General features: G+C 42.4%; 1 protein-coding gene across 1 annotated transcript; it reads left to right on the forward strand.

Moving 5' to 3' along the window:
* Positions 1-25,409, forward strand: POGLUT1 (protein O-glucosyltransferase 1). Its single transcript, XM_054973956.1, has 11 exons — positions 1-124; positions 2,494-2,584; positions 9,622-9,765; positions 13,014-13,149; positions 13,256-13,377; positions 14,365-14,424; positions 15,434-15,533; positions 16,028-16,086; positions 17,247-17,414; positions 18,292-18,348; positions 20,383-25,409. The coding sequence occupies exons 1-11, from the start codon at positions 52-54 to the stop codon at positions 20,537-20,539; spliced, it is 1,167 nt and encodes a 388-aa protein (XP_054829931.1). The 5' UTR covers positions 1-51; the 3' UTR covers positions 20,540-25,409.

Here is a 25,409-nt window from a genome sequence, read left to right on the forward strand (position 1 = left end):
TCCCCGTGGCTGGCTGAGGCGCGCGCCGGTGCCGTGCTTGGGTTTCTCGCCATGGCGCTTCGCCTGCTGCGAGTTGCAGCTCTGCTTCTGTTTTGCTGCTGGGGGAGTGGCTCAGCAGGCGGGCGTAAGTAGCGCTGAACTGAAACTTCATCCGGAAGCGTGTGCCGCCTGGTTGTCTTTTCTGCGCAGTTCTTTGCTTTGCTGTGTGTCGGTATCAGAAGGTCTTTGTGTGTGGTGTAGAGGCGTTTTCTCTGTGCCGGCAGAGTTGTTTCGGCACTCTCTGATTCCCGTTCCCAGGCCAAACTAATCTTCCTTAACCGGTTCCCTTCTCTTTGTTCTGCAGGAGTTGAAACGCCTCCTGCAACTTCTGACCAGCACCCCGAAGTTGCTTCTTGCACAAACCCTGGTTCTGGTGGAATGGGGAAGTGTAATAGCTCCTGGATCATTTAGCCCTCAAATGTTCTTAATTAGCTTAGAAACAAAACTGGCATTCCATAAAGAGTGAATGAGGTTCTAAGCCACACGATTCCCTCTTTAGCTTTCCCCTTTTCCAGGAAGCAGGCGATTCTACCCCTTATTGTTCTCAATTGCTTTCCTATTGATAAAGTGCTTAACTATGTTATTGTGACTAGGCTCTGGGAGACCCAGGTTCAAATCCTTCCTCTGTGATGGTGGGAGACCTTGGGCCAGTCATACTTTCTCAGGCTTACTTTTTTTACAGGGCTGTTGTGAAGATAAAATGGAAGAGGATGTTGTAAGCCATTTTCGGTCCCCACCAGAGAGAAAAGCGGGGTATACAATCAGAAGGAATGAAAAATACACCTTTGCTCAATGCTGTTGTCCAGTCTGATTTGAGTGTGATGCTGGTGATCCCAAAGAACTCTCTTGGGCACCTTTGAACTTGCACAGCATCTCATTTAGGCTGGACTGCATCTGGGACAAATGCTAGCACTGCAACGGCCTGCTTTAGCTAGCAGCTGCTGCAGTGAATGGGGTTCCAAAGGAAAAATGCAGTGCCTGCACTCCTTCTGCTACCAGATTGCCTAACCTGCTGTGGGAGAACCAATAGACCAACTGTATATAAGAAAAAGGTTAGATATTCTAGACACAGGGCTAGCAACATTCCTTTTATATAGCTAATGGGGGTAAATGTTATTTAGCTGAAGGAGTGAAATCAAGAGGTAAGGTTTATCACACCAAGGTCTTAAAAGGAACTGCTACGCTGAGGTGTGCTCTGAGTGGATGGCAGATGGGCCCTCCAGGCCCTGAGAGTGACTGCTGCAGAGTCCTTGCCTAGATAAATTGGCAGTCCTCCAGTCTGGTTAGGTGCTAAGCCGGTGAGCATTGTGGACAATGGAGTAAAAAAGTCATGGCTGTCTTCTTTGCTTTTCCTTCTTCCAGCTCCCTTCTGGATGACTCACGTTTGTCTGTTCTCTGTTTTCACTCAAAATCCCCTCAGAGGTATCTTTCCTCAATCTCTTCTGAACTATATGGGTTCTCTGGGTCAAAACACATTACCTGGATCCTACAGAGGGCTACATTTCTCTTAACGGTGTACTCTGTTTTAGCTTAGCTCCAACCCTATGTGAAATAGCAAATAATGGAAGAGCTCCAGAAGCTCATCTGTTCCACCGCTCCTGCTCAGGCATGTTTGTCCAGCAGCTTCACAGATTGGCCTAAGTGATGAAGCGTGTGAGACCTGGTGTACTACAGCAAAGCGTTGTTTTAGAGCAAATGGCTCAAAGTTCCTCATGTTAGTTAAGTTAGAAACTTCAGGCAAAACGTAGTGTCTCTGTCGCTCAGCCCTTCATAAGGTTTATATGCACAGCCCTGGTCTATATCTTGCCCTTTCTCCAAAATCCTCAGGGCAGTTTCCATTGCCCCATTTAATGATATAAGAAAATTCAAGCAAAATATTTAGACATACTATCTGTCCAAGGATTGCAAAGCAGTTCTGTTTCAGTGAGCTTCTGTTTGAAATCCAGATAGATCTTGAGTAATTTTGTATGGGTTTGTCTTCTTGTCACTAAGATTACTGGCAATTATGATGGGCTGTTTTGTTAGGTGGTGCTTGTTTAAAGGGGTTTTAAAGGATTCGGTGATTTGTTTAAAGAACTGTAAGCTACTTTTGGATGTTCAGACAAATGGGATAAAAATATTTGATAAAATGGAGGAAAGTCTCAATTGATAGAGGCAGACATTTGAGAAGGGAAACAATAGGGAAACAATGGTTTCCTTATTGAAGTCTCAAAAATACCAGATTGCCAAGATACTGAAGGAGTCTTGTTGATGCTTTCCTTCATTATTACCAAGTATACCTACAAGTGGTTCATGAAGTGTTCTCCCACGGATGTTCATACCAGTTTATGTACCATTTATCTGCACATGTGACAATCTCTTCTGTAGTCTGAGTGGCCACAAAGGGTTCCTATCTTTTTATCTCTTGGTAATTGTTGTATAATTGTCTAGAAGTTGATCTAGGTTATGTTTCAGATACAAATTGGAAGAAATTCCTGGTCCAGATTGAAAAAGCTCTGGAGAACTACAAACCATGCGTGAAGGAAAACTGCAGCTGTCACCAAAAGTAAGGAAGGGGCAATATCCCTAACACTTTGATTCTTATTTACCGGGGTGATGGTGAAGTGACAGAGCATATCCTTTACCTACAGAAGATTCTGGGTTCAGTCACTGATGTCTCTAGTGAAAAGGACCACAGTGTTGTAGGGCTGGGAGAGGCCTCTGTTTGAATCTGTCAGCATGTAGGACTAGGTGGGCCAGTTGTCAGATTCCGTGCAGCAGTGTCGTGTGTTTATACTGGGTCGGCACTTGAGGAACCTACTTCGGCTGTAACTATACAGAATATTGCTGCATTAACAGTCAGTGGTGTTAGAATAATAGCAGTAGATGATGCTGTTCTTTTATCTCAGACCAAAGTTGGCTTGAAGCGAGCTTTAGAAAAATTTAATGATCAATGTAACATTGAATTGTTAACAATTAATTTCTCTAAAACCAAAATTGTTCGTTTTGGCAGCTCATTTAGGAAATATAGCTGGAATATGAAAGGAAATGTCATAGATCAGATTAAGAACTTTCAATATTTAGGCATAACTTTTTCCTATAGTGCCAAATTCTCAGCACATCTGACCTCATCAGCCACTTCGGCAGAGAGAAGTGCAAATGCCATCCTTAAATTGTTTAGAAGGAAAGGCGCTGACTTTCTCCCTATGGCCTTAAAAACTTACCAGGCAAAATCTTTGGCCCAACTTTTGTATGGCTCACAAATTGGACTCTCTGCCAATTTTAAGATTCTTGAAACAGTCCAATCAAAATTTCTTAGATTTTTATTTGGTGCTCCCAAGAGTACATCTTAATGTAATACTTAGACAAGAGGCAGGATTACCCAGAGTTGAATTAAAAGTATTGGAACAAGCAATATTCCTCTGGCTGAAAATTCACTATAATCCAAAGGGAATGATAACTCATCTCCTAGCTGCAGACCCTTATCCACCTTGGTTCACACAAATCTTTAACAAGAGCAAGCAAATTGGCCTAAATCCTGAAGATCTTTTTAATGGAACCCTGAATATGGCAAAAACAGCTATTACTCAGAGGCTTCTTGATATTGAACTTCAAAATGAAGAAGCTCTACTTCCCAAGAACTTCAAGTGTTTAAAATCTTGGCCTAATTTTTCAGCTGCCCCATATTTATCCAGTATTACCCATGAGTCCTACAGATGGGCATTTTCTAGAGCCCGGTTTGAGACATTACCTTCAGTTGTATTGTACGGCAAATTCTGACGGATACCAATGCATGAGCGCTTATGTCCATGCATGTCCAGTATGGTGGAATCTGTTACTCACATACTTTTATTCTGTGAATTTTATTGTGAAGAACGGTCTCGCCTCATACTACCTCTTTTGTCTAAATTTATCCCCTTGCAATCCTATTTGGAATTTAGACCAGAAGTTCTGCGCAGATTTCTTTTAGAAGATTCTCAGAGCTCAGTAACCTATGCTGTGGCCAAATTCTGCTCTTTAGCTATCAGAAAACGTAAACTTCTCTTAGTGAAAAACACATTATAATTTTTTTTCTATTTTCATTACTGTTATTCCATTTTAACTCTTATCCCCTTTATGCCTTTGGTTTTCCTGTATTGATAATATTGATTTATTGCTTGTAATCGTATTGTTTTATATTGCTGGCTTTTGCTGTAATAAATTGGATTTGGATTTGGAATAATAGCAGTATTATCATGAGCTGTCTGGGCTATGGAAGATACAGTAACAGGTTATCAAATATATTTTCCTTGGAAGTAAGTTACTGTGATGGACTGCACTTTAAAATAGATTTCCTAAATGCAGCAATCAGAGAGCTGGAGGGAAAGAGTTAACGCTTGCTTGGAATAAGAGCTTGAGTGACAGGCTGATTCCTCCTCTTTGATTGGTCAGTTAGAATCCAGCTGACAGTTAATTTTCTTATAAGATTGTTCAGAGGGAGAGTTTGTGAGTAAATCTGACAGGGAAGGTCAGACAGGTTCCCCTCTGGAGTGAGGGAAGAGGAATCTTTTAATAACATACGATTTATATAACATTTGATTTATATACTGCCCTTCAGGATGACTTAACACCCACTCAGAGCGGTTTACAAAGTATGCTATCATTATCCCCACAACAACAAACACCCTGTGAGGTGGGTGAGGCTGAGAGAGCTCCTAGAGGCTGTGACTGACCCAAGGTCACCTAGCTGGCTTCAAATGGAGGAGTGGGGAATCAAACCTGGCTCTCCAGATTGGAGTCCCAAACTCTTAACCACTACACCAAACTGGTTCTTTTTGCCTTAACCATAACATCAGTGTCCTAAAGAAGAATTCTATTTAAGAATCTCACCATATGTGCTCCAGAGGGTACTTCGATCTGCTGGCAAACAGCTGCTTGTGGTCCCAGGCCCCAGGGAGGCTTGCTTAGCTTCGACCAGAGACAGGGCATTTTTCATCCTGGCTCCAGCCTAGTGGAACTCTGTCTGTTGAGACTTGGGCCCAGACAGATTTGTTATCTTTTGGCCAGGCCTGTAAGACAGAGATGTTCTTCCAGGCATATGGTTGCGGTGGGGCATGGGCAAGTTCTTCCTGCCAGTCTCCTGTGGGGTGGCGTTGTGCCCTCCCATCCCAGCCTTTTCACCAGTTGATTTGTTTCTCCATCCCCCATTCTGATGGGATTTTGTGCTGGGGTTAGGTAATGTGGGGTCTGCCTGCAACACCATCAAGAAATGATTTTATTGAACTCTATGTTTTATTGTTTTAAATGTGATGTGACCTTATACTGTTGTTTAGCCACTTAGAGCCTGCAAAAGCGGAGAGAGCAGAATACAAGATTAAGAAATAATAATAATAATAATAATAATAATAATAATAATAATAAAATTCTTAATGTAAGTGTTAGCAGAAGCTGAAGCCTAGTTGACACAGATACCATGGAACAGGGTGGATTTGATTTAAATCAAACTGATTTAAATCACAATTTAAATCACGATTTAAATCACTAGTCATTAAGGCTTGATTTAAATCATAGTTTTCTACATAAAGACTAATTCTTGCTGGTATAACTTTAATATGCAAGTAGATGCCTGCCTTACTGATAGGTAAAGGAACTTCATTAAAGTATTCCCAAACTGGGTCTCTTTTATGGCCTGCTGCCATTATAGGTTTTTTCCTCCAAGGAAAGCATGTGATAAACCTCAGGTCATACACACAAAAGATCCGAAGACTTGTGCAGTATTGTGCTCAAAAAGTTTCACTTTCATTTTGTACTGCTTGCCCCTCCCTCCTCACACTTAGTTTCTTCTTGTGCAGATCTATTCCACTCCAAACAATCAGAAAAATACTGTTTCTGTTCACTGAACTTCTTGAAACTTAGCACTGGAGGGGTTGATTCTGTCTTCATAGGTTTGTAGAACAATAGGATTAAGGTCTTTTTCTCAACTCTGTTCATGTTATAACATTTTTGCTGTGAAGAAGAGGCATGTGATCTCTGCTGTGCTGACACAAATTCAGTTTTGAGAACTGCAAAACCAAGCATCTGTGATAATATCTTGTAGGCAGAGAAACTGCCCAATAATCTTACAAAAACCTCTGGAAGAGCATGACATTGTGAATGGATTAATGGAATTTATTTACGAAAAAAATTAAACATATACAGCCTTATTCTACATAATTAAAAACTAATCTTTATTTCATGATGGAATAACCTTTGGATGGTAATATATTTTCCTCAAAAAGCATTTTATTTAAAAAAATCCGATTTAAATTAAAAAAATCCGATTTAAATTAAAAAAATCTGATTTTTTTTTTTTAAATCATTGATTTTTATCCACCCTGCCATGGAATTGAAAGAGTGTTTTGGCAAGAGTGATTGGGTAGTGGGTTAGACTCTCTTTCAAGCCAAAAGAAAAGGGTTATATCTTCTTAGGAGAATATTAATTCGTGCCCAGTTCCTAAAAGGGGTTTGGCTCTGAGGAGGACCCCAGGTCACTTGTGAAGGGAAAACAGTTTTAAACTAACTCCAGGAAACCTGAGCTGTCATAGGAAAGTCTGTGAAGAAACGTTGTTGCTGTAACTAGAGTATTAAGTAAAACACTTCTCACTGCTAAGAACCAAGAATGTAAGAAACTAAGCTTCAAGGAAACTATTTTGCCTGTAATTCAAAGTGTATTCTGTACTACCAACAAAATTTTACCTCAGCACTTTCATTCCTCGACTACGCTTATTCAGTCCCTGCCTGTTAAATAATGTTATTTCTTTTTTGGATGTTATACAGTCCACAGTGCCATCTCCAACAAAAAGGAAGAGAGCTCCTGCTTCTCCCCGTCAAGTTCCTGGGCTGGGCTAAAAAGCCTAAAATTATATCTGACTGTTAGGGTGGGACAAACAGACTTTCATACCACAAAGATTAAACATGCTACTTGGGGCTGCTTAGCAAAAGCAGGCAAACTGAATTTTGACAGAAAAGTCTGTATCACAGTAGGGGAATGAAGAGGGGTCTGTCATAGTTACACTGAAGTTAATGGCTTCCAAGTAAATCTGTTTACAGACAGACAACTTTTTTGGGCCACAGTTCTGAAAAAGCCATAATGTATGCCACAAAGGAAGAAGGGGGAAAGATAAGGAATGTACCTGGCCAGATATACTAGGAGCAAGCTGAGCTGCAACAGCATGGCCAGTGCCTCAGGGGCTTTCCTTAGATCTGTCTGGTACCTGAACCTGTCCAGGAAGCTTTAACCTTCTGTGCTTCACCAGCCCTATGTGCTTAACAAACAGGTTTGTTATGCCACTGTTTGGCCAAGTGGTTGCGGCTCTGAGTGCGTACTCTTGTGTCTTAGTAGAGCTGCTTTTAAATCCATGCTGCACACTGTATTTCAACAAACCTTTGGCAAATTTTCCATTTTTGTTTACATATACAGTCTTGAATGCACTTGCTCATGTGACACACAAAGGTCACTTCTTGGGTAACTCTGAAGCTAGTCTACTACATTTAGTGAATATGCTGCATGGAGAATTTTAAAGTATTTACATTAATAACTTTCCTTATACTTAATGTAGTGGAAGATATAAGCCCTTTCTTGCTTTATATCAGTATTGTGGGAGCTCCTTCCCTGTAGCAGCATTCCTCACCATTGCAGGAACAGTTTGTTTGGGCCTTCCCCATCTAATAATAACCTAAGTAGGAAGGAATTATAGAATCATAGGGTTGGAAGGGACCTCCAGGATCATCTAGTTCAACCCCCTGCACAATGCAGGAAATTCACAACTACCTCCCCCACACACAAACCCACTGACCCTTGTTCCATGCTCAGAAGATGGCAAAACACTGTCAGGATCCCTAGTTGAACTGGCCTGGGGAAAATTGCTACCTGAACCCAAGGTGGCGATTGGCATTACCTTGGACATCATGTAAGAAGGGGTCAAGAGAACTAAACACTGATGTAACCCTTCCTGACCTCCCTCTCATGATCTGCCTAGGTTCTGAGAATAAGTATTGCTGTCAGATGGCCATCTAGTGTCTGCTTAAAAACCTCCAGAGAAAGAGAACCCACCACCTCCCGAGGAAGCCTGTTCTACTGAGGGACCGCTGTAACTGTCAGGAAGTTCTTCCTAATTTTTAGCCAAAAACTCTTTTGATTTAATTTCAACCCATTGGTTCTGGTTTGACTTTCTGGGGCAACGGAAAACAATTCCACGCCATCCACTATATGACAGTCCTACAAGTACTTGAAGATGGTTATCATATCACCTCTCAGTTGTCTCCTCTCCAGGCTAAACATACCAAGCTTCTTCAACCTTTCCTCATAGGACTTGGTCTCCAAAGCCCTCGCCATCTTTGTTGCCCTCCTCTGGACACATTCCAGCTTGCCTCTATCCTTCTGAAATTATGGTGCCCCAAACTGAACACAATACTCTAGCTTAAGTCTAACCAGAGCAGAGTAGAGCAGTACCATCTGGGTGAGAATGACCCTGCGCTTTGCTCATATCATTCTTGTATGTAGAAAGTTACCAAAATGGTTTGGGATCCTATCATGGAGAAACTGCTACCTTGTAGCTCATGTAATGTGAGAAGAGCGTTTTGGCTACTTTTCTTTTTGGCTGAAAGAAGAATGATGTGTTAGGTTAAAAGCATAAATACTCGTACACTGCTGATGGAAGCAAGTCTATTAAACAGCAACTAATTTGCGTTTTACTCCTAAAATGTATTAGGACATCAACCGCTATGGGGCCGTCAACTGCTATTTGCAGTTGATGGCCCCATAGCATCAACTTCTATTTGCTCAATTCAAATAAATTCTGTTCTTACACAAGATTTGGAGTAACATAAGGCAACAGGTCTTGTCTACAAAATAAGACAAATAATGAATGTGTTCCATGGGTAGAAACTATGACAGAGCACAGCCAAAAATCAGTGCTTTGCACACAGAAGGTTTTATCTAACTTTTTAAAATTTTCAGACAGAAATAAAAAATCACATTAGTTGAACCACCCAGAATCCCATCATATGCATACTGTCCTTGTCTTTTCCTTTCATTTGTGAATTCAAATAATAATTATTACAATTATATTACAAATAATAATTGTATTACAAACCCTAACTCAAACTCAGACACATTTTAATGCCTTCATTTTAATCTTTCCTAGAGGACTGTTCTTATTCCAGAAAGTAATGAAAGAATACCATTTCCTAATGCTGTGACCAGTTCTCTCTCGCCCACTTGTAAGTTTTCCCATCCGTGTTACATGCTATACCCTATTTTAACTAATCCTTCCCCTGGAGCTTCTTTCACATGGAAGGCTTTATCCATGGCATCTCTGGCTAAAGCATCTCTTCCAGGACACCCTGTAGAGTCACTGCCAGAAGAACAGACAGTACTGAGCTCAGCTAGTCAATAGTTTTAAGATATGAGGCAGCTCCTTGGTTCCGTTTGTATCTGTTTACTTCAGGGGGCAAGCTGAGTGATCTGCTAAACTTGGTGCGTAAGAGACTCCCCAAACAAACAAACTGCGTTACCTTGTTAACTGTTACTATAATAACTTTCCCCAGTGTGTTTAATGATGGGTAGAAATTCTCTCCTCTTAGAGTTAGGGAACAGGACTTGGCTCCCTTTCGAGAGGGGATCTCCAAGGAGTTGCTGTCAGAAGCAATCAGTCGAAAGCTTGGGACACACTACCAGATTATCGGGAAGAAGTTGTACCGTGAGCATGATTGCATGTTCCCTGCAAGGTGAGAGCAATACAAGATCTACCCATAGGAGAGAGAAACAGGGAAAACTCCCTAACCTCCTTAATCTATGGGTCATCACTCAGGAAATGTTTGAAAGGGCTAAATTCCAGTATAAGAGGAAGAAACTGATGAAGCATTGCCTTGCTCGAAATGTTGAAATTGCATTTGCTTTTGTGAGAGATCAGTATTGACACTGCACTTTAGTTGCACAAGGAAGCAATATGGGTTAGCAGCTGAAAGAAATGAAGAATAAATGCCTCTGGGAAATGTGGATAATTGAAAGGCAAAACTTGCCGAGTTGTCTAAAACAGGATTTGTCTAAGTATCAGAAGCAGGGCAGGATCTAGAGGGGGGGCAGGGGAGTAGTCTGCCCCCGGCACCGCCAGGGAGGGGGCGCCAGAAGCAGCTCCCAGAGCATGCAGGCGGCAGCATGGGCAGCCGTGCTGCCTTTTGCTTGCCCCGCGGGACGGGGGGCTGGCTTGCCGCGCAACCCCTGTCCTGCAGGGCAGGAAAAGGGCAGCGCGGCCGCCCACGCCATTCACTTGCCCTGCAGGAGAGGGGGCAGCCGGCCGCCCCCTGTCCCGCGGGGTAGGTGCATGGCACGGGCAGCCTCACAGGCTCCCGCGCTGCCTTTTGCTTGCCCCACGGGACGGGGCGGCTGGCTTGCAGCGCACCCCCTGTCCTGCAGGGCAGGCAAAGGGCAGCGCAGCCACCCATGCCACTCAATGCCCTGCAGGAGAGGGGGCAGCTGGCCGCCCCCTGTCCTGCGGGGCAGGCGCATGGCGCGGGCAGCCTCACAGGCTCCAGCGCTGCCTTTTGCTTGCCCCGTGGGACAGGGGGCGGCTGGCTTGCAGCGCACCCCCTGTCCTGCAGGGCAGGCAAAGGGCAGCACGGCTGCCCATGCCACTCGCTTGCCCTGCAGGAGAGGGGGCAGCTGGCTGCCCCCTGTCCCGCGGGGCAGGCGCATGGCGCGGGCAGCCTCACAGGCTCCAGCGCTGCCTTTTGCTTGCCCCGTGGGACAGGGGGCGGCTGGCTTGCAGCGCACCCCCTGTCCTGCAGGGCAGGCAAAGGGCAGCACGGCTGCCCATGCCACTCGCTTGCCCTGCAGGAGAGGGGGCAGCCGGCCGCCTCCTGTCCCGCGGAGCAGGCGCATGGCGCGGGCAGCCTCGCAGCCCCCCGCACTGCCTTTTGCTTCCTCCGCAGGGCAGAGGGCGCGCGGCAAGCCGGTAGCCCCCTGTCCCACGGGGCAGGCGAAAGACAGCGTGGGGGGCTGCAAAGCCGACCGCGCCATTCGCTTCTGAAGCGAATGGCGCGGGCAGCTTCTCAGCCCCCCGTGCTGCCTCCGGCACGCAGCGTGATGACGTCATCATGCCGCGTCAGGGGCATGCGCATGCTCTGCGCGCGCGCGAGGGCCGGCAAGCGTTGCCCCGGGCGTCGGGAGCGCTAGATCCGGCCCTGATCAGAAGGTAACACAGAACACACTAGCTATCTGGAGTGAACAGTATATAACAAATATATAACCCTTTTAATGAGTAAAAGTGCAAGAGTGCTCAATGAAGACTATCAATTTCATTAATCCATACAAGTTGTAAACATATCCAACTGGTGGGAAAATACAAATAGTACCAAATCAGTCTCATACAATCTCTAGAATGCACGCAGGCATTCAAAGGCAGTTCATTGCGAAAATAATGAGAAGCAGTATCTGTAGCATTTGCCTGCAGAAGTCAGCATATAGACAAGCCACGCCAAGCCACGCCTACGGGTTTTGCCAGCATAGAACCTCCGCCCTGTTTCGTCCAATCACTTCTTCATAGGCAATATTCATTACTAGCATTTTAATCAAGAGTACACCGCCATGTTGGCTAGCTCTGGACGGTCTAACGCTGGCCATGCACACACACCCTTCCTGTGAGGAACATATGGAAAGCAGCACCACTGATCCTGGGGAGGGCATGTATACATGGGCTCTTGCTCTGTATGTGTGCACCATGCAGATGACTTGATGGTTGTGCGGGGGAGTGGCTCAGTAGGGGCCAGAGTGCTCATGCCCTCTCCCACCCCATGCAGTGAGTCATTGTGTGCATGGTCATCAGCACAGAGCCCCTGGGTCTCGTTTTTTCTCTGCCAGTTCAGTCTATGGGCCTTTCCCAACACCATGCTGTTCCTGTGCCTTTCCCCCAATTATCTGGCCACTTTCTCTTCAGGCTTACCTTGAAAACCCACTAGCTTTTTTCTTTATATACAATCTCCATGATCCTTAATAGAGATGGGCATGAACTGGAAAAAAAACGAAGCATGTGGTTCGTGGTTCGTCAAATTTCACGAACCACGACCTTTCACGAACCTACCCCTGGTTCGCGAACTGGTTCGTTTGGTTCATGAAAACGTCACATCTAGGTCAGAAAATCATCACTTCCGGGTAAGCAGAAAGTCACTTCTGGGCCAGCAGAAGTTCACTTCTGAGTAAACAGAAGGTCTACAGGAAGTCCATCCCCTGTTGCCTAGGAAACTGATTGATTGGCACCAGACTGTCTGCAGTGACGAACCAAAAAACAAACCAAATGAACCAGCCTAAAAGTTCATGGCGGTTCATCAGAAATGGGCTCCGACAAACCATGGTTCACGAACCACAAACTGGCCTGGTTTGTGCTTAATTTTGGTTCATATTTCGGTTCGTGCCCATCTCTAATCCTTAACAGTAACCGTGGTAGGCCAGTATTATTATCCCATATTCAGCTGTCTTGAATATGATGAAAGTGTGGTCATGGTAGGGAAGTATCTTGCTTAAGGCCAGCCAAGTTACAAGTTGAGGTCATATTCATAATAATAATGACGACGACAACAACAACAACAACATTATTCAATTTATTAACCGCCCTTCAGGACAACTTGACGCCCACTCAGAGCAGTTTATAAAGTATATTATTATCCCCATAACAATCGCCCTGTGAGGTGGGTAGGGCTGAGAGAGCTCCAAGAAGCTGTGATTGACGCAAAGTCACCCAGCTGGCTGCAAGTAGAGGAGTAGGGAATCAAACCCAGTTCTAGAATCTTCTGGATTATTTTAGAACATTTCGCCAGTGGACCACCCCCCATAACTATTGCCCAATATATGGTAATTTTTTCTGTAAATAAGTTTAAATAGATGATATAATTGGGTTTACATCCTTGATTTGGTATTTAGTCTCATAATATTACATATTTAATGTCTGACATAACTTGTGCTTCTCCTGGGCATGCTGCAGGTGTAGTGGAATTGAGCACTTCATCTTAGAGATCATTGACCATCTTCCAGATATGGAGCTAATGGTCAATGTGCGGGACTACCCCCAGGTGCCCAAATGGATAAAACCTCTTGTTCCCGTCTTTTCCTTCAGTAAGGTAAGAGGGGAGAGTTGTTATGTCCTGTGATCTAATATGGACAGCTGTGACATGTAATTGTATCGCTTCCATTACTGACCTGCTTTTTCATTTTATTTTCTGGGAGACTTCAGAATACTATGACATTATGTATCCTGCCTGGACATTTTGGGAAGGAGGACCAGCTGTCTGGCCCATTTACCCAACTGGCCTAGGACGCTGGGACATAATGAGAGACGACCTCCAAGGGTACGTTATAAGGAAAGAAATATGTTGCCTTCAAAGTATGCCAGTATGTTTGTTCACTGAACTTTGCACTTGTATGGAGCCATTGATATTGAGAAATAACTGAGAAATAATTCACATTTATTATTTTTTAAAAGTGTGTACACAATTGTAGTCTTTGTGATCTGCAAGCTATGGTATGTTAGCCATGGTAGTCTTTTGGACTTCAAAAGGCTGAACTGATTGGGTTTCTATTGAAATCCATGCAGATACCACATAGCATTTGACACATGAATCTAATTGGATACAAAGATGTAGGGCACCAGGCACAAAGAGATCCTATATTCTTAATGGTTGTGAAGAGAGGAGGACTTCAGCAGGTTCAACTTGTCAGACTGAAGTGAGAAGCTAAACCTACTAAAATTCTGTTCCATACAGAAGTTAAAGATACAAGAGCTGAGATGTTTGCTTCTGGTCACATAACTGTAGAGCACAAGGGAGCAAAGGTGACAGCCCTATTCATTGGGCATAAGGTTGTGGTTAGTGGGGTAGGGTGGCAGATACTTCTGGGTACCTTTAAGTGTGGTCTATTACTTTTTAAATGTGATTGGCACTTTGTTGGTTTAAGCCTTGCCATGGTTACAATCAGTATTTTTTAAAAAATCTCTTTATATCTTTAAAAATAACAATAATTGACTTATATCGTAGCCATTTGGCCAGTCCTAAGAGCTGTTGGTTTTCAAAATTCAATACGTCTGCTCTCTCTTACATGAGGAAAAAACTGAGCGGTTTCTTCTGGTTGTCTTGAATTTCAAGTGCACATGAAGTGATGCAACTTATGGAGCATGTATAGGATTTTAAAATATTTTGTTAGGATAATGTATGGCACTACAAATATAGTGGGGTCATTAACCTGTGACCTAAGAAGAAGTTCTGAGAAATAAGGAATTATGTCTAGCAGTTATTAAAATGGCCCCCTTGATATTGTGTATTTCTCAAAAATATTTTTAGTTCGGCAGAAAAATGGTCATGGAAGAAGAAAATTCCCACAGCCTACTTCCGGGGATCGAGGTAAGCACACCTTCTTAGTTCCAAATGGTTTGATGTGAATTGTAGTCAGGGCTACAGGAATCAAGGCTTAAACATAGCAATTGATTAATGGAACCAGAAAGATCTGCTTCTTACGAATAAAATAATGCTTAACCTAATTTCATCATTAGCAGATAGGAGACTTGCTGTTCTTTTTACAAGGAGAAACTTAGATGTGCTGCACAATCCTGGTGTGAGGTCAGGAAATGGTATTGAAAACATCCAGATAGTTGATGAAACATCCAAAGCTCCCCTAAATAAAAGGAAATCTGTCTGCTGATCCCAGGTTGCTGTATATCAGGCTGAAGGTACACTACAAATGGTGCTCTTCGTGCTCTGTTGTTTCTGAGTATTGAAGAATAATTTTAGTGACGTAACTTACTGTCTACAAAAGCAGCTGTACTACTAACATTCTCAAGTGTCAGTGCTTTTCATGCATTTGAGTAGTTTTTGACAAGTTCACAGTCCATGGAGTCACTTTAGTTGTGACTTCTGTGGGTTAGTAGGAAGTGCTGATGTACTGAATTTTCCATCCCTGTTCTTCTTCATCACATCATACCTGAAACAGAACTTCCACATTTTGGATTGACAGGGGTGTAGGCCCCATGTGTGGCTGCTCCCTGAGCCTGCCTCCTTCCCCAGGGTTTTTGGTTGGGTTCAGCTAATGCCTGCACCTTAAAGCAGTTACAGTGGTTCCACAGGTAGTGCTGTAAACAGCCCCAAGCGTGGTAGTGCAGCCACTGGAAGGCTATCAGGGTGCCTGGGAAAGGTTCAAAGTCTGCCACACTGCGTGATCCCCAAGCCTGACACTTTCATCGTTGCTGTACTGCTTTAGTGTCCTAAATTATTTGGTATCTTACCAGGAAGTGTTCTGATGCAATTGTAACATCTTTTCAAATTATACAGGCTTTTCTTTGTTTGGATATGTTTTTTTTTTAGATTATAGTGTTTGTTGATAGATTTGTGTGTGATTTTCCCCCCCTTCTGACAGGACAAGTCCCGAGCGAGACCCCCTTATCCTTCTTTCTCGAGAAAATCCAGACCTTGTTGATGCAGAATATACTAAAAACCAAGCCTGGAAATCTGAAAGAGTAACTATTGTTAAATTCACCTGTTTCCTTTATATTAGAAATGGGTGTTTTCTGTATCAGAAGAGACAACAGCAGTAAGAGGGCTCCCACTTTTACGACAGATGAGCACATAACTCTGTGTTAACCTTGAAGAGTGAACAAACACTCTTGTGTTCAAGGTGTTCAGTCTTATAGCATGCCAATTCCATTTTGCTTTCTGGTTGTCTGGGTCCTGGGTAACAGTCCATACTGCCTATTCCTTATTATACTAGTGCTTGTAATGTAAATGGAATTATGTAGCTTGTTCATACATGGAGGTGGCCTGAGACTTTTCTACTTAGATGCAAAAAATGTTCATGATTTGCATTTTGTGGTACAGAATGTCATGGCCGACCAAAAATTAATTACAAATCTGAATAGAATTGTAGATGTGCCTATTTCAGATCATCTTTGTACAGTCAGCAATAAGACGTTATAATAAAGGTTTTAGAAGAAATATTCTCTCTCTCTTAAAGGATACTCTTGGAAAACCAGCGGCTAAAGAAGTTCCTCTAGTGGACCATTGCAAGTACAAGTAAGTAATCGTTTTGGTCTAGAATCCATTTGAAACTTTTCCTCTCTCCATTCTGTATGATGGGAACACTGAAATAAATACTGGGCTCTCAGAAGGTCTGTAGTTATGGCTGGGCTGTGATGGTTCCCCATTAACCTGGGTGCCAGCCTGGTTGCTCCACAGTTCTTAGCTTCATATTGCTGCCATCTCCCCCTTTTGGACTCTGTAACAGAAGAAAAAAAAAACCCAATTCTTGCCCTGAATTGTTTAACAGAGAGAAATATACTGAATTAATGCTAGATGAATGTAACTTCTTAAATAATCGTTTAATCTATCACATTCCTATTTATCCTCTCCACCATTACAAAAGGAGTCAGATCTGTAGCAATACTGAGTTTTATCATACATTGTGTATGATATTTAAGAAATTGCAGAGAACCACCATAATTTCATAGGCTTTGCTCAGTGATATTAAGTATCTGATACGCTATGCTCCATGGGGTGTCTGCAGTCCATCTGATGCAATGAACCTAAGGCATGCTGTCATCTCTCAAGTCCCTAGGGTATCGTTGTAACATATTTCTGTGCTATATGCAAATAACACTATTCAAATGCTAGTACATTAAATGACTTCCCTGAAGTCTTTTGGGAAGAGCAAAATGATACCTGGAATGTAAATTAAGGACCTAGACTTGGAAGTTCTTACTAAAATTGGTTATATGCTGCCTTATTGTCTTCAGATGATACATTCTTGTAACTTCTCTTCTTTCCACAGGAGCTACATATATTGTAGTTGCAAACATTCAGGTGCTGGTGGCAGCTATTTGAAACATGTATAAAGATTTAGCTTTAATTTTAGCTTCTTGATACAAGCTTTCATGGAATAAAGTTTAAAACCAGAAAGGATGTTCAAGCCCTTATCATAGTTTTCATAGTTAAGCGTTTTGTACTGTGGTTGTTTTCGGCTACTCTGAGGGAAGGTTCCAATAGAATGTACATTCCTTTCCCTTAGTACTCAGTATAGAACATAGGCTATCCCACATACTGACCTATGGAAGTCTTGACCTTCTTTTGTAATCACAGCATTGTAGATCATGAAAAGCAGACAGGCTTGTATTAATACAAGCGGATTACTGGAAGAGTGGCAGTATTCTAAAACACTGTCTCTTTGTATTACTCAGATACCTTTTTAACTTCCGAGGTGTAGCAGCCAGTTTCCGGTTTAAGCACCTCTTCCTGTGTGGCTCACTGGTTTTTCATGTCGGGGAAGACTGGCAGGAATTCTTCTACCCACAGCTGAAACCCTGGATTCACTATGTCCCAGTCAAGTCTGATCTTTCTGATGTGAGGTAAAAAAAATTAAAACTTGAGTAGCGTTGTACCTTCTCTTGTGTCTTAGCGCAGGGATGATCACAATATTTATGTATTTATTTATACCCTGCCTTTCTCCTCAATGGATACCCATTGAGTGACTTACATTGTTGTCTTCTCCATTTTATCTTCACAAACACGCTGTGAGGCAGATTAGGCTGAGAGCATGTGACTGACCCAAGATCACCAAGCAAGCTTCCTTGGCAGGGTAGGGATTGAAACTTGGGTCTCCTGGATCCTAGTATTCTGCAAAATATCTGCAAAAGAAGAGTCAACATGTTTGGACTGGTAGAGTGATGCAGTAAATTCAGACAGGTGTGAAGGAGTAAGGTGCAAGGAAGAGCAAATAACTCTTGCTGCTTTTTTTGCCACTTTTTCTGGAATGTCCCAAGTAGCTCTTAAAATTAAAAAGGTTTAATATTTTACCAAGAGAGTTCAGCCCCCTTCAACTGTAGTTTTGTTGGCTGTCTACAAACCTGAATCAAAGTGAATGTGCTAACTCCACCTGTTCTGTCTCCCTCAACCTGCCTGCTTGATCTGCACCCAATGAGCAGGGTAGAAGTGAACATAAAACATTACTACACTGAGGTATTTGCAAAGTTTGCTGAGCCAGTTGATATGAGCAAGTAAATACCACAATGTGTTCAAATGAAATGGGGATAGCCTGAAGAGGGGAGCCTTCCTATTTCAGGCTTATCACTAAGTAGTGAGGAAAGCAATCAGTGTGGATTTAAGATGGACTAGAACTAATCGTCTCAGTTTGGTCCTAATTGTCAAGTCTTAGCTCAGTAGCTGATTATCGGTGTAATCATATATATCATCCACAATCATCATAACGTATCAACTTTGTTTTAGAGAGCTATTGCAGTTTGTGCAAGAAAATGATGGCATAGCCCAAGAAATCGCAGAGAAGTAAGTTCTGTATGTGAGTGCTGAGTTGTTTTATTTGCTATACTAATTAACCCAAATTCCATTTTTTTACTATATAAAATGAAAATATAGATACAGTGGGCATTTCAAAAACTTAGTGTGATGAGGAGTATCACTTAGGATACAGCTGTTCCTGAATATAACCTGCGTAGAAAGGATGGGGAAGTCTGTATTGAGGTGAGGTGGATCTTTATGTCAGAGAGGGCAGGGTCCATCAAGTAAACTTAGAACACTTCAAGGAATAGATTTCTCCACAGAGTTCCTAAGGGTGGAATTACTGGGCCTGAAAGGTTACTAGGTACATACTGGTGTTTACCTGACCCAAACATGAGGAATGATCTTGAAATAAAGAAATAAATAAAGAGAGCAGTCAGAAGAGAAATATGTGTAATGATGGGTGAATTCAGCTGCTTTAACTTTAACTGGATAAATGTGTGTTCAAGTCATGAGAAAGAGGTGACATTTGTCAAAGGATTATGGTTGGCCATGGAGCTGACTAGGCGTGGGTGAGGGTGACCCTGGCCTTGGTCTTGCATTATATTACTCAGTTTAGCATTTATGTGATTAGAATGTTGCCCCAAAAGTCCAATACACCTACAGTGAATTTAAAAAGAGGAAATGTCTCTAAAATGAAGAGATTAGTCAAAAGGAGACTGAAAGGGAAGCTGGTCAAAAGGTCTAACATAACCACATTTGATTTCAGAAGAGGAAACTAAAAAGAGATTAGTCAAATAGTAGATGAAAGGGATGCTAAAGAGGGTCATATCCCTACAGAATATTTGGAAATTGTAATGGGAGTTCCAAAGAACTGGTCCAGCATGGCTGCTTCTAGGTTTTTATGATACCCCATTCATGCACAGTAAATGGGCGGGGGGGGGGGGGGGTTGCTGTGTTGTGGCTTGCCATTCTCTAAAATCAAACAAAGAAGGAACAGCAAATGGTGCAAAAGGAAGAATTCTTTAATAGTAACTAACCCCTATGTGTTTTGGTTACTTACTATTAAAGAATTCTTCCTTTTACACCATTTGCTGTTCCTCCTTAGTTTTGCCTTGGTGCGCCTCCCCTTTTTCATTGTTTGCTTCTCTAAAATCAAACACACATAATTATAGAGTGTGCTCTAGTGTGGGGAACAGGGCAGTACATACCCCCAAAGAACTATTAGCAAAATTAATCGGAGTCCACAGCATGGTGGGGTGTTGCTGTTAGAGGAGTAAAGGGGATACTTCTACTGTTTTGCTGCCCTAAAAAGAGTTGTATGGCTGATTACTAGTTATGTCACACATAAGTATGCAGTAGATACCTTCTTACATAATTACAGTGAATGAAGGCATGTGTTATATTTGCCCCAAAACAGGGACCTGTATGGGTGATAAAAAATTTAAGCAGGGATGACTGTTCCCAGCAGACAAGAAATAATGCTTCATGATCAATTGACTGTACAAGAAGGTCCTCGTTCAACTTTAGCCCGTTGTACTTTAAATATAAAACATCACTATCTTTTCTCATTAATGTAATTTTTTGGTGTTAATTTGAGCAGTCTGCCTCTGTGCAGAAGTCTGCCACTAAAAGTACTACAGACCTACTCCCATTTGCATGTATGTGTGCATTTTGGTCAACTGATCTACTATACAAACATATAAGCACTCTATGATGCTAATTTTACAGTGGCATAAATGAGCATCTTCACTAACAGACATCTGTTTCTATCCCGGAACTCTAGTTCCTAGCCAGGATTAAAAGGGGAAGAGGAAAGGAATGAGAACCTGACAACTAACAAGTTAACGAACTGCAGTTTTTGAAATCTGAGTGCCCAAAGTCCTAGTCTGACACCAATTGCCACGGTGTGTTGGCACTGTCTTGTCTTAATCTCTGAAGTAGTCAGCTGCGACTCATGAAAGTTCATATTTTACCACACATTTTGTTAGTCTTATAGGTGCTACTGGATTCTTGCTCTTTTTTATTGTCTTAATCTCTGAAATAGGACAGCATTGATGCAGGGGTCTTTCTTGCCTCTAGGGGTCGCCAGTTTATTGTGGAAAATTTGCAGATGAAGGATATCTCTTGCTATTGGGAAAGACTTCTAACTGAATATTCCAAAGCCTTGACTTACAAAGTTAAACGGAAGAGTAACTACAGTGAGATTTCCCCCAAGCGACTGAAAACAGAACTGTAAAAGCCATTGTTCCATTTTCATCTCAGGATCAAGTCTTGGATGGTGTTTCAAAAGGGTAACTGAGTTAGTCTGGTGTAGCAAAGTAAAGCAGAAATCCGTTGGTAAACTTGGTGCTGCTTGATTTCTGTTGAGAAAGCTAGAGAACTGCATAGTTTTGTTCATCTGCAGCTGTTTTTCATGCTGCCAAATCTATTTTTTTTAATGTATTATTATTGCATTCTGTATTAATCATACCCAGAATTTTATTTTTTTCAGTTTTGGGGGGTAAAATTTTAAGTGTATGGAGCCTACGTTCTACTGAGTTACAGTATTGCTTTGCTTCATGAGCTCTGTTCACGTGTTACAATGAACACACAAAAAACCTGCATATATGTTAGGGGTGTGCATTGAGAAAGTATCTATTTCAGTTTGGGTTCTTGGAGTCCCAGAATCATCCTGTTTCACTACTGATTTGTTTTGGTCAGCTGGTTCTGGCTCAGAACCAAACTTTTGTGTTTTTTTATTTGTTTCAGTCCGTTGCGTGTGGGGAGACGCAAATGCACCTATGTCTTTTCTGGGGTGGGGTGGGGAAACAACGCTCTTGGTTTAGCCTTAACCAAAACCAGCACCAACCATTAGTCCCCTTCCTAGTCTAAACCATTGATTGAACAATCTCTCTCTCCCACACACGCACATGCATGCACGCACAGCCGCACACAGCATTCCTCCCAAATGTTTCCAAAACTGGTAGGAGGGGATTGTTCACTGTAACTTTTGAACATGGCTACTGTCCTTTTGAAAAGGGAACATGTGTTTTCTGAAGATTTGATTGACTCACCAGTTTACTGCACATCAAGTGGCCTACCTATATTGGCTAAATGGTAAGTGAATCATCCCCTGACACATCATGGTATAACTATTTAGCCCTGTATTTCTAACAACTTGTTATTTTAAAATACAGAATACAGTATTTGACAGGCCAAAAATGGCATTCCACAAACAAGCAGCTTGGAACAGGAGGAGCTTATGAAGTGCATAGGTGTAAAAGGCATGGATTGAATAAGGAAATGGGTGGGTAAATGGGTCCAGAATCCTTGGAACACAGATCCATATAGTCTGGCAATCTTTTTTCAACAGAGAGCGGTAAGTTGCTTCTGAGAACCTTATAAGCAGGGCACAAACACAGAGAGAGCCTGTCTCTAAACAGGGAGGTCATAATATGATATCATAGTTACTATGGTCATGGATTTGTCCATTCCTTTTTAAAGCTCTGGTGGTTAACTCTGTAAGTTAATAAGACAGTTGGATTTGAGATAGAATCATAGACTTGGAAGGGGTCTTACAGATCATCTAGTCCACCCCCCTGCTGAATGCAGGAATATCCTAAAGCATCCCCCACAAGTATTCAACCAGCTGCTACTTGAAGACTGTCTATGAGGGGGAACCCACATCCCTAGAAGATTTTCCTAACATCCAGCTGGTACCATCTGTCCTGTAGTTTAAGCCCATTGTTTCGAGTCTATCCTCTGTTCTAACAGAAACAGCTCCCTTCCCTCCTCTGAGTGACAGACTTAAATACTTAAAGAGAGCAATCATGTCTCACCTCTTCTCCAAACCGAACATTCTCAGATCCCTCAGTCTTTCTTCTGTACCTGTTCCAATTTGTCCATATACTTTTTGAACAGAGGCCTCCAGAACTGTATACAATACTCCAGGTGAGGCCTGACTTAGACCGTGGAAGCAGTTCTGTTACACCATTCTTTTCTGCCCTGAGTTATGTTTAAATCACTTGAGATAGGGCTCAGTATTTCATTTAGGCATAAAGTGGAATGAGGTGTTCCAGATACAGTGCACGTACATACTTTAGTTTTGTGGACCTATAGCTTATATTTTATAGTTCAGATTTTCCCAGACTACAGAACTAAATAAATAGTATAGACTTCCTTTCCTTCAAGTAAGGCTGATGCGGGTGTGTGACAGTTGGGGAGCCCCCTGGCCCACATAGCATGAGAAGAGCTCAGTGCTGGAGTTACATGAGTAGTTTCCTGCTCCTGAACATCACTATGATGGAATTGCCTTATAGTTCTAACAGCTAAGATACAGAGTCAAATAAATAGTAAGTTACTCATCTGGCCCTTAACCAGACCAGAGCAGTGCAGACTGGTCTGTTTTCACCTCATCCCTCTTTGTACAGTATGGGGGAGGGGTATGGGGGTGGGGAGGGGGAATTTCCTGATTCTTTTTAATACTGCATACTGTTTAAAACTCCAGGCCTAACATCAGCCCGAATAAAAGGTTTTACAGTCTTTAGGAAAAGTGTACAAAGATGTGTGTGTCTTGACTTCAACTGTTGGATAATTGCAACAGCTCTGCTGTCTCCCTCGCAGGGCCGGTGCCAGAGTTTTCGGGCAGAGCTGCCAGGGGCAGCTTCAGGGCTGTTGCTGCCTGCCCGCGCCTGCGCATACGCACACCCAGACTGCTCAGTTGCCCCAGATCCACCCCGGCCACCAGCTGCGCCTGGCCCGCAGCTGTGTGCTAGCAGCGGCGGCAGCAGCATGGGGCAACATAGAGCCACACCAAACGAGACGAGGGTCACACAAGTTTTCTTGGGAAATGTAGAAGACACCTTCCCCTCTCTACTGCTGCTCACTGCCCTCTCTGAACGTGTGTGTTTGTGTGTGGGGGTGGAGCCCCAAAGCATTTCCCTCCGATCTCCTGCCTGTCGCCTCACAAACCGGAAAGGAGCAGAAGAAAAGTGACCAGTTTCTTTTGGGGGATGGGGACGGTGAGGAATGGGATAGAATAATGACAGAAGAAAGCAAAGGGGAAGGGAAAGGAGAAAGCAGGAAGGACCTAGAGAAACAGCTGCACGTCAGGGTGTGCACTTTGAATGAGCTGCTGAAGATGCAAATCCTTCCAGGCACAATCCCACCTCCCCACCCCCGATGCGAGGATGCCCTGGGAGAGAAGAGCAGCAGCCCACCCCAGAACAGTCTTTGGGTGCGCCTGGAAGAAGGATTTGCATCTTTAACAAATCCTTTCCCTTCTTCTGTCATTATTCCACCCCCCCACCCCGAGTCCCCCAAAAGAAACATAACTTTTCCTCTGCTCTTTTCCAGTTTGTGAGGTGACAGGCAGGAGATAGGGAGGAATGCTTGGCATACGTGCATCCTCCCAGCCCTCCCGCTCAGTTGCTCCACAGTGCGTGCACCCGCTCCCCGGTGCCCCGTCCAGTGCCTCTGCGCTCGAGGCAGTTGCTGGAGTGGCCAAAATTGTGGAAACCTTTTGGAAAAAGTGTATTTTTGAGGTTTGATGGCTCATAACACCACTTTTGGGGGGGAGTAATACCATAAAATTATATATCAATGGAAAGATTTAATCAAGAATGTAATACAATAACTTTTATGAAGGAAATTTTTTTAGAACAGTAGTTATAAAGAAGAAAATTGAAACACATAGAAAAAATGAGTTATACAACAATTCTCACCATGTCAGTTAATACTTAGTTGGGTAACCTTTTGCTTTAATTACGGCCTTACAACGCCTTCCCATGGAGTGAACCAAGTTTTTTAGTTCTGCAGCTGTTGTAATGTGAAACCACAATTGAGTTATTGCTTCTATTAATTGCAGTTTATTGCTGGGTTGCTTCTCACTAACCGGTTTCTTTAGTTGGCTCCATAGATTTTTGATGGGGTTAAGGTCTGGGCTGTTCCCAGGCCATTCCAACAGTGGAATATGATTATCTTGAAACCACTTTTTGCACACATCAGCAACATGACATGGAGCTGAATCTTGTTGAAATATAAATGCTTCATTATCTTGGAAAAGATCATGTGTGGAAGGCTTCAGTTTGGGCTCAAGTATTTCATTTATGTATTTGGGAGCATTTATATTGCTATTTATCATGCAAATTCTGCCCACACCTTTTGATGTCATACAACCCCATATCATAACACTAACTGGGTGTTTCATGGTAGGTGTAATGCAATCAGTATGCAAATCTTCTCCGACTCTTCTTCTCATGTATTTTATGCCATCACTACCAAACAGAGAGATTTTGGTCTCATCTCTCCAAATAACACTGCCCCATTGTTCCACTGTCCAGTTAACACGGGTTTTAGCCCAGTTTAATCTTTTCAACCTTTGTTTGAGAGAGAACAATGGTTTTTTTCATGGAATTCTAGCATTAAGACCAAATTCCTCCAGTCTGTGCCGAACAGTCCTTGCACTCAACTTCACATTGAATTGTGCCATTTCGTTCTGTTATGATTTTCTTCTGTCACCTAGGCTCAGTCTCTCAATTCTTCTATCATCCCTTGCTTGTGTGCACCTTTTCCTGCCTTTACCAGTCTGGTTTTGTAGTGACTGAGTTGCCTTATACCTCTTCAAAAATTTAGAAATCAGGGTGGATTTGATTTAAATCAAACTGATTTAAATCACGATTTAAATCACGATTTAAATCACTAGTCAGGAAGGCTTGATTTAAATCATAGTTTTCTACATAAAGACTAATTCTTGCTGGTATAACTTTAATATGCAAGTAGATGAAGATTTTTAGAGTAACTTTTCATATTAGTTTTACAGTTGTATAAAATATTGATTTTAATACTATTAGAAACACATTATAGTTAATTTATTGTGAGATGAATTATCCCCAGTTTAGGTTAATCATTCATATTTGGACAACTTTTCTGTTGTACTTTATTGGAAGGAGAAAAATAATCATTACCTTAATAATAACAATTTAGATAGTTTTATTTATTCAATTGAAACAATAACATTACAGCATATGTTATTTGCTTAAACAAACATCCATGTTTGTTAACTAATTTGGCTAAACAAAATATATATATTTTAAGAAACTTAGACTGTCAGCCCAGCCTACACATGA

The sequence above is a fragment of the Eublepharis macularius genome, chromosome 3 (assembly GCF_028583425.1).
Source record: "Eublepharis macularius isolate TG4126 chromosome 3, MPM_Emac_v1.0, whole genome shotgun sequence".
Taxonomy (NCBI): Eukaryota; Metazoa; Chordata; class Lepidosauria; order Squamata; family Eublepharidae; genus Eublepharis; species Eublepharis macularius.

Coding starts and splice junctions, on each gene's coding strand:
- POGLUT1 (XM_054973956.1), top strand. CDS start 52: ATGGCGCTTCGCCTGCTGCGAGTTGCAGCTCTGCTTCTGTTTTGCTGC. Junction 15,534..16,027: donor AAGCCTGGAAATCTGAAAGA/GTAACTATTGTT, acceptor TCTCTCTTAAAG/GATACTCTTGGAAAACCAGC. Junction 16,087..17,246: donor GTGGACCATTGCAAGTACAA/GTAAGTAATCGT, acceptor TGTATTACTCAG/ATACCTTTTTAACTTCCGAG.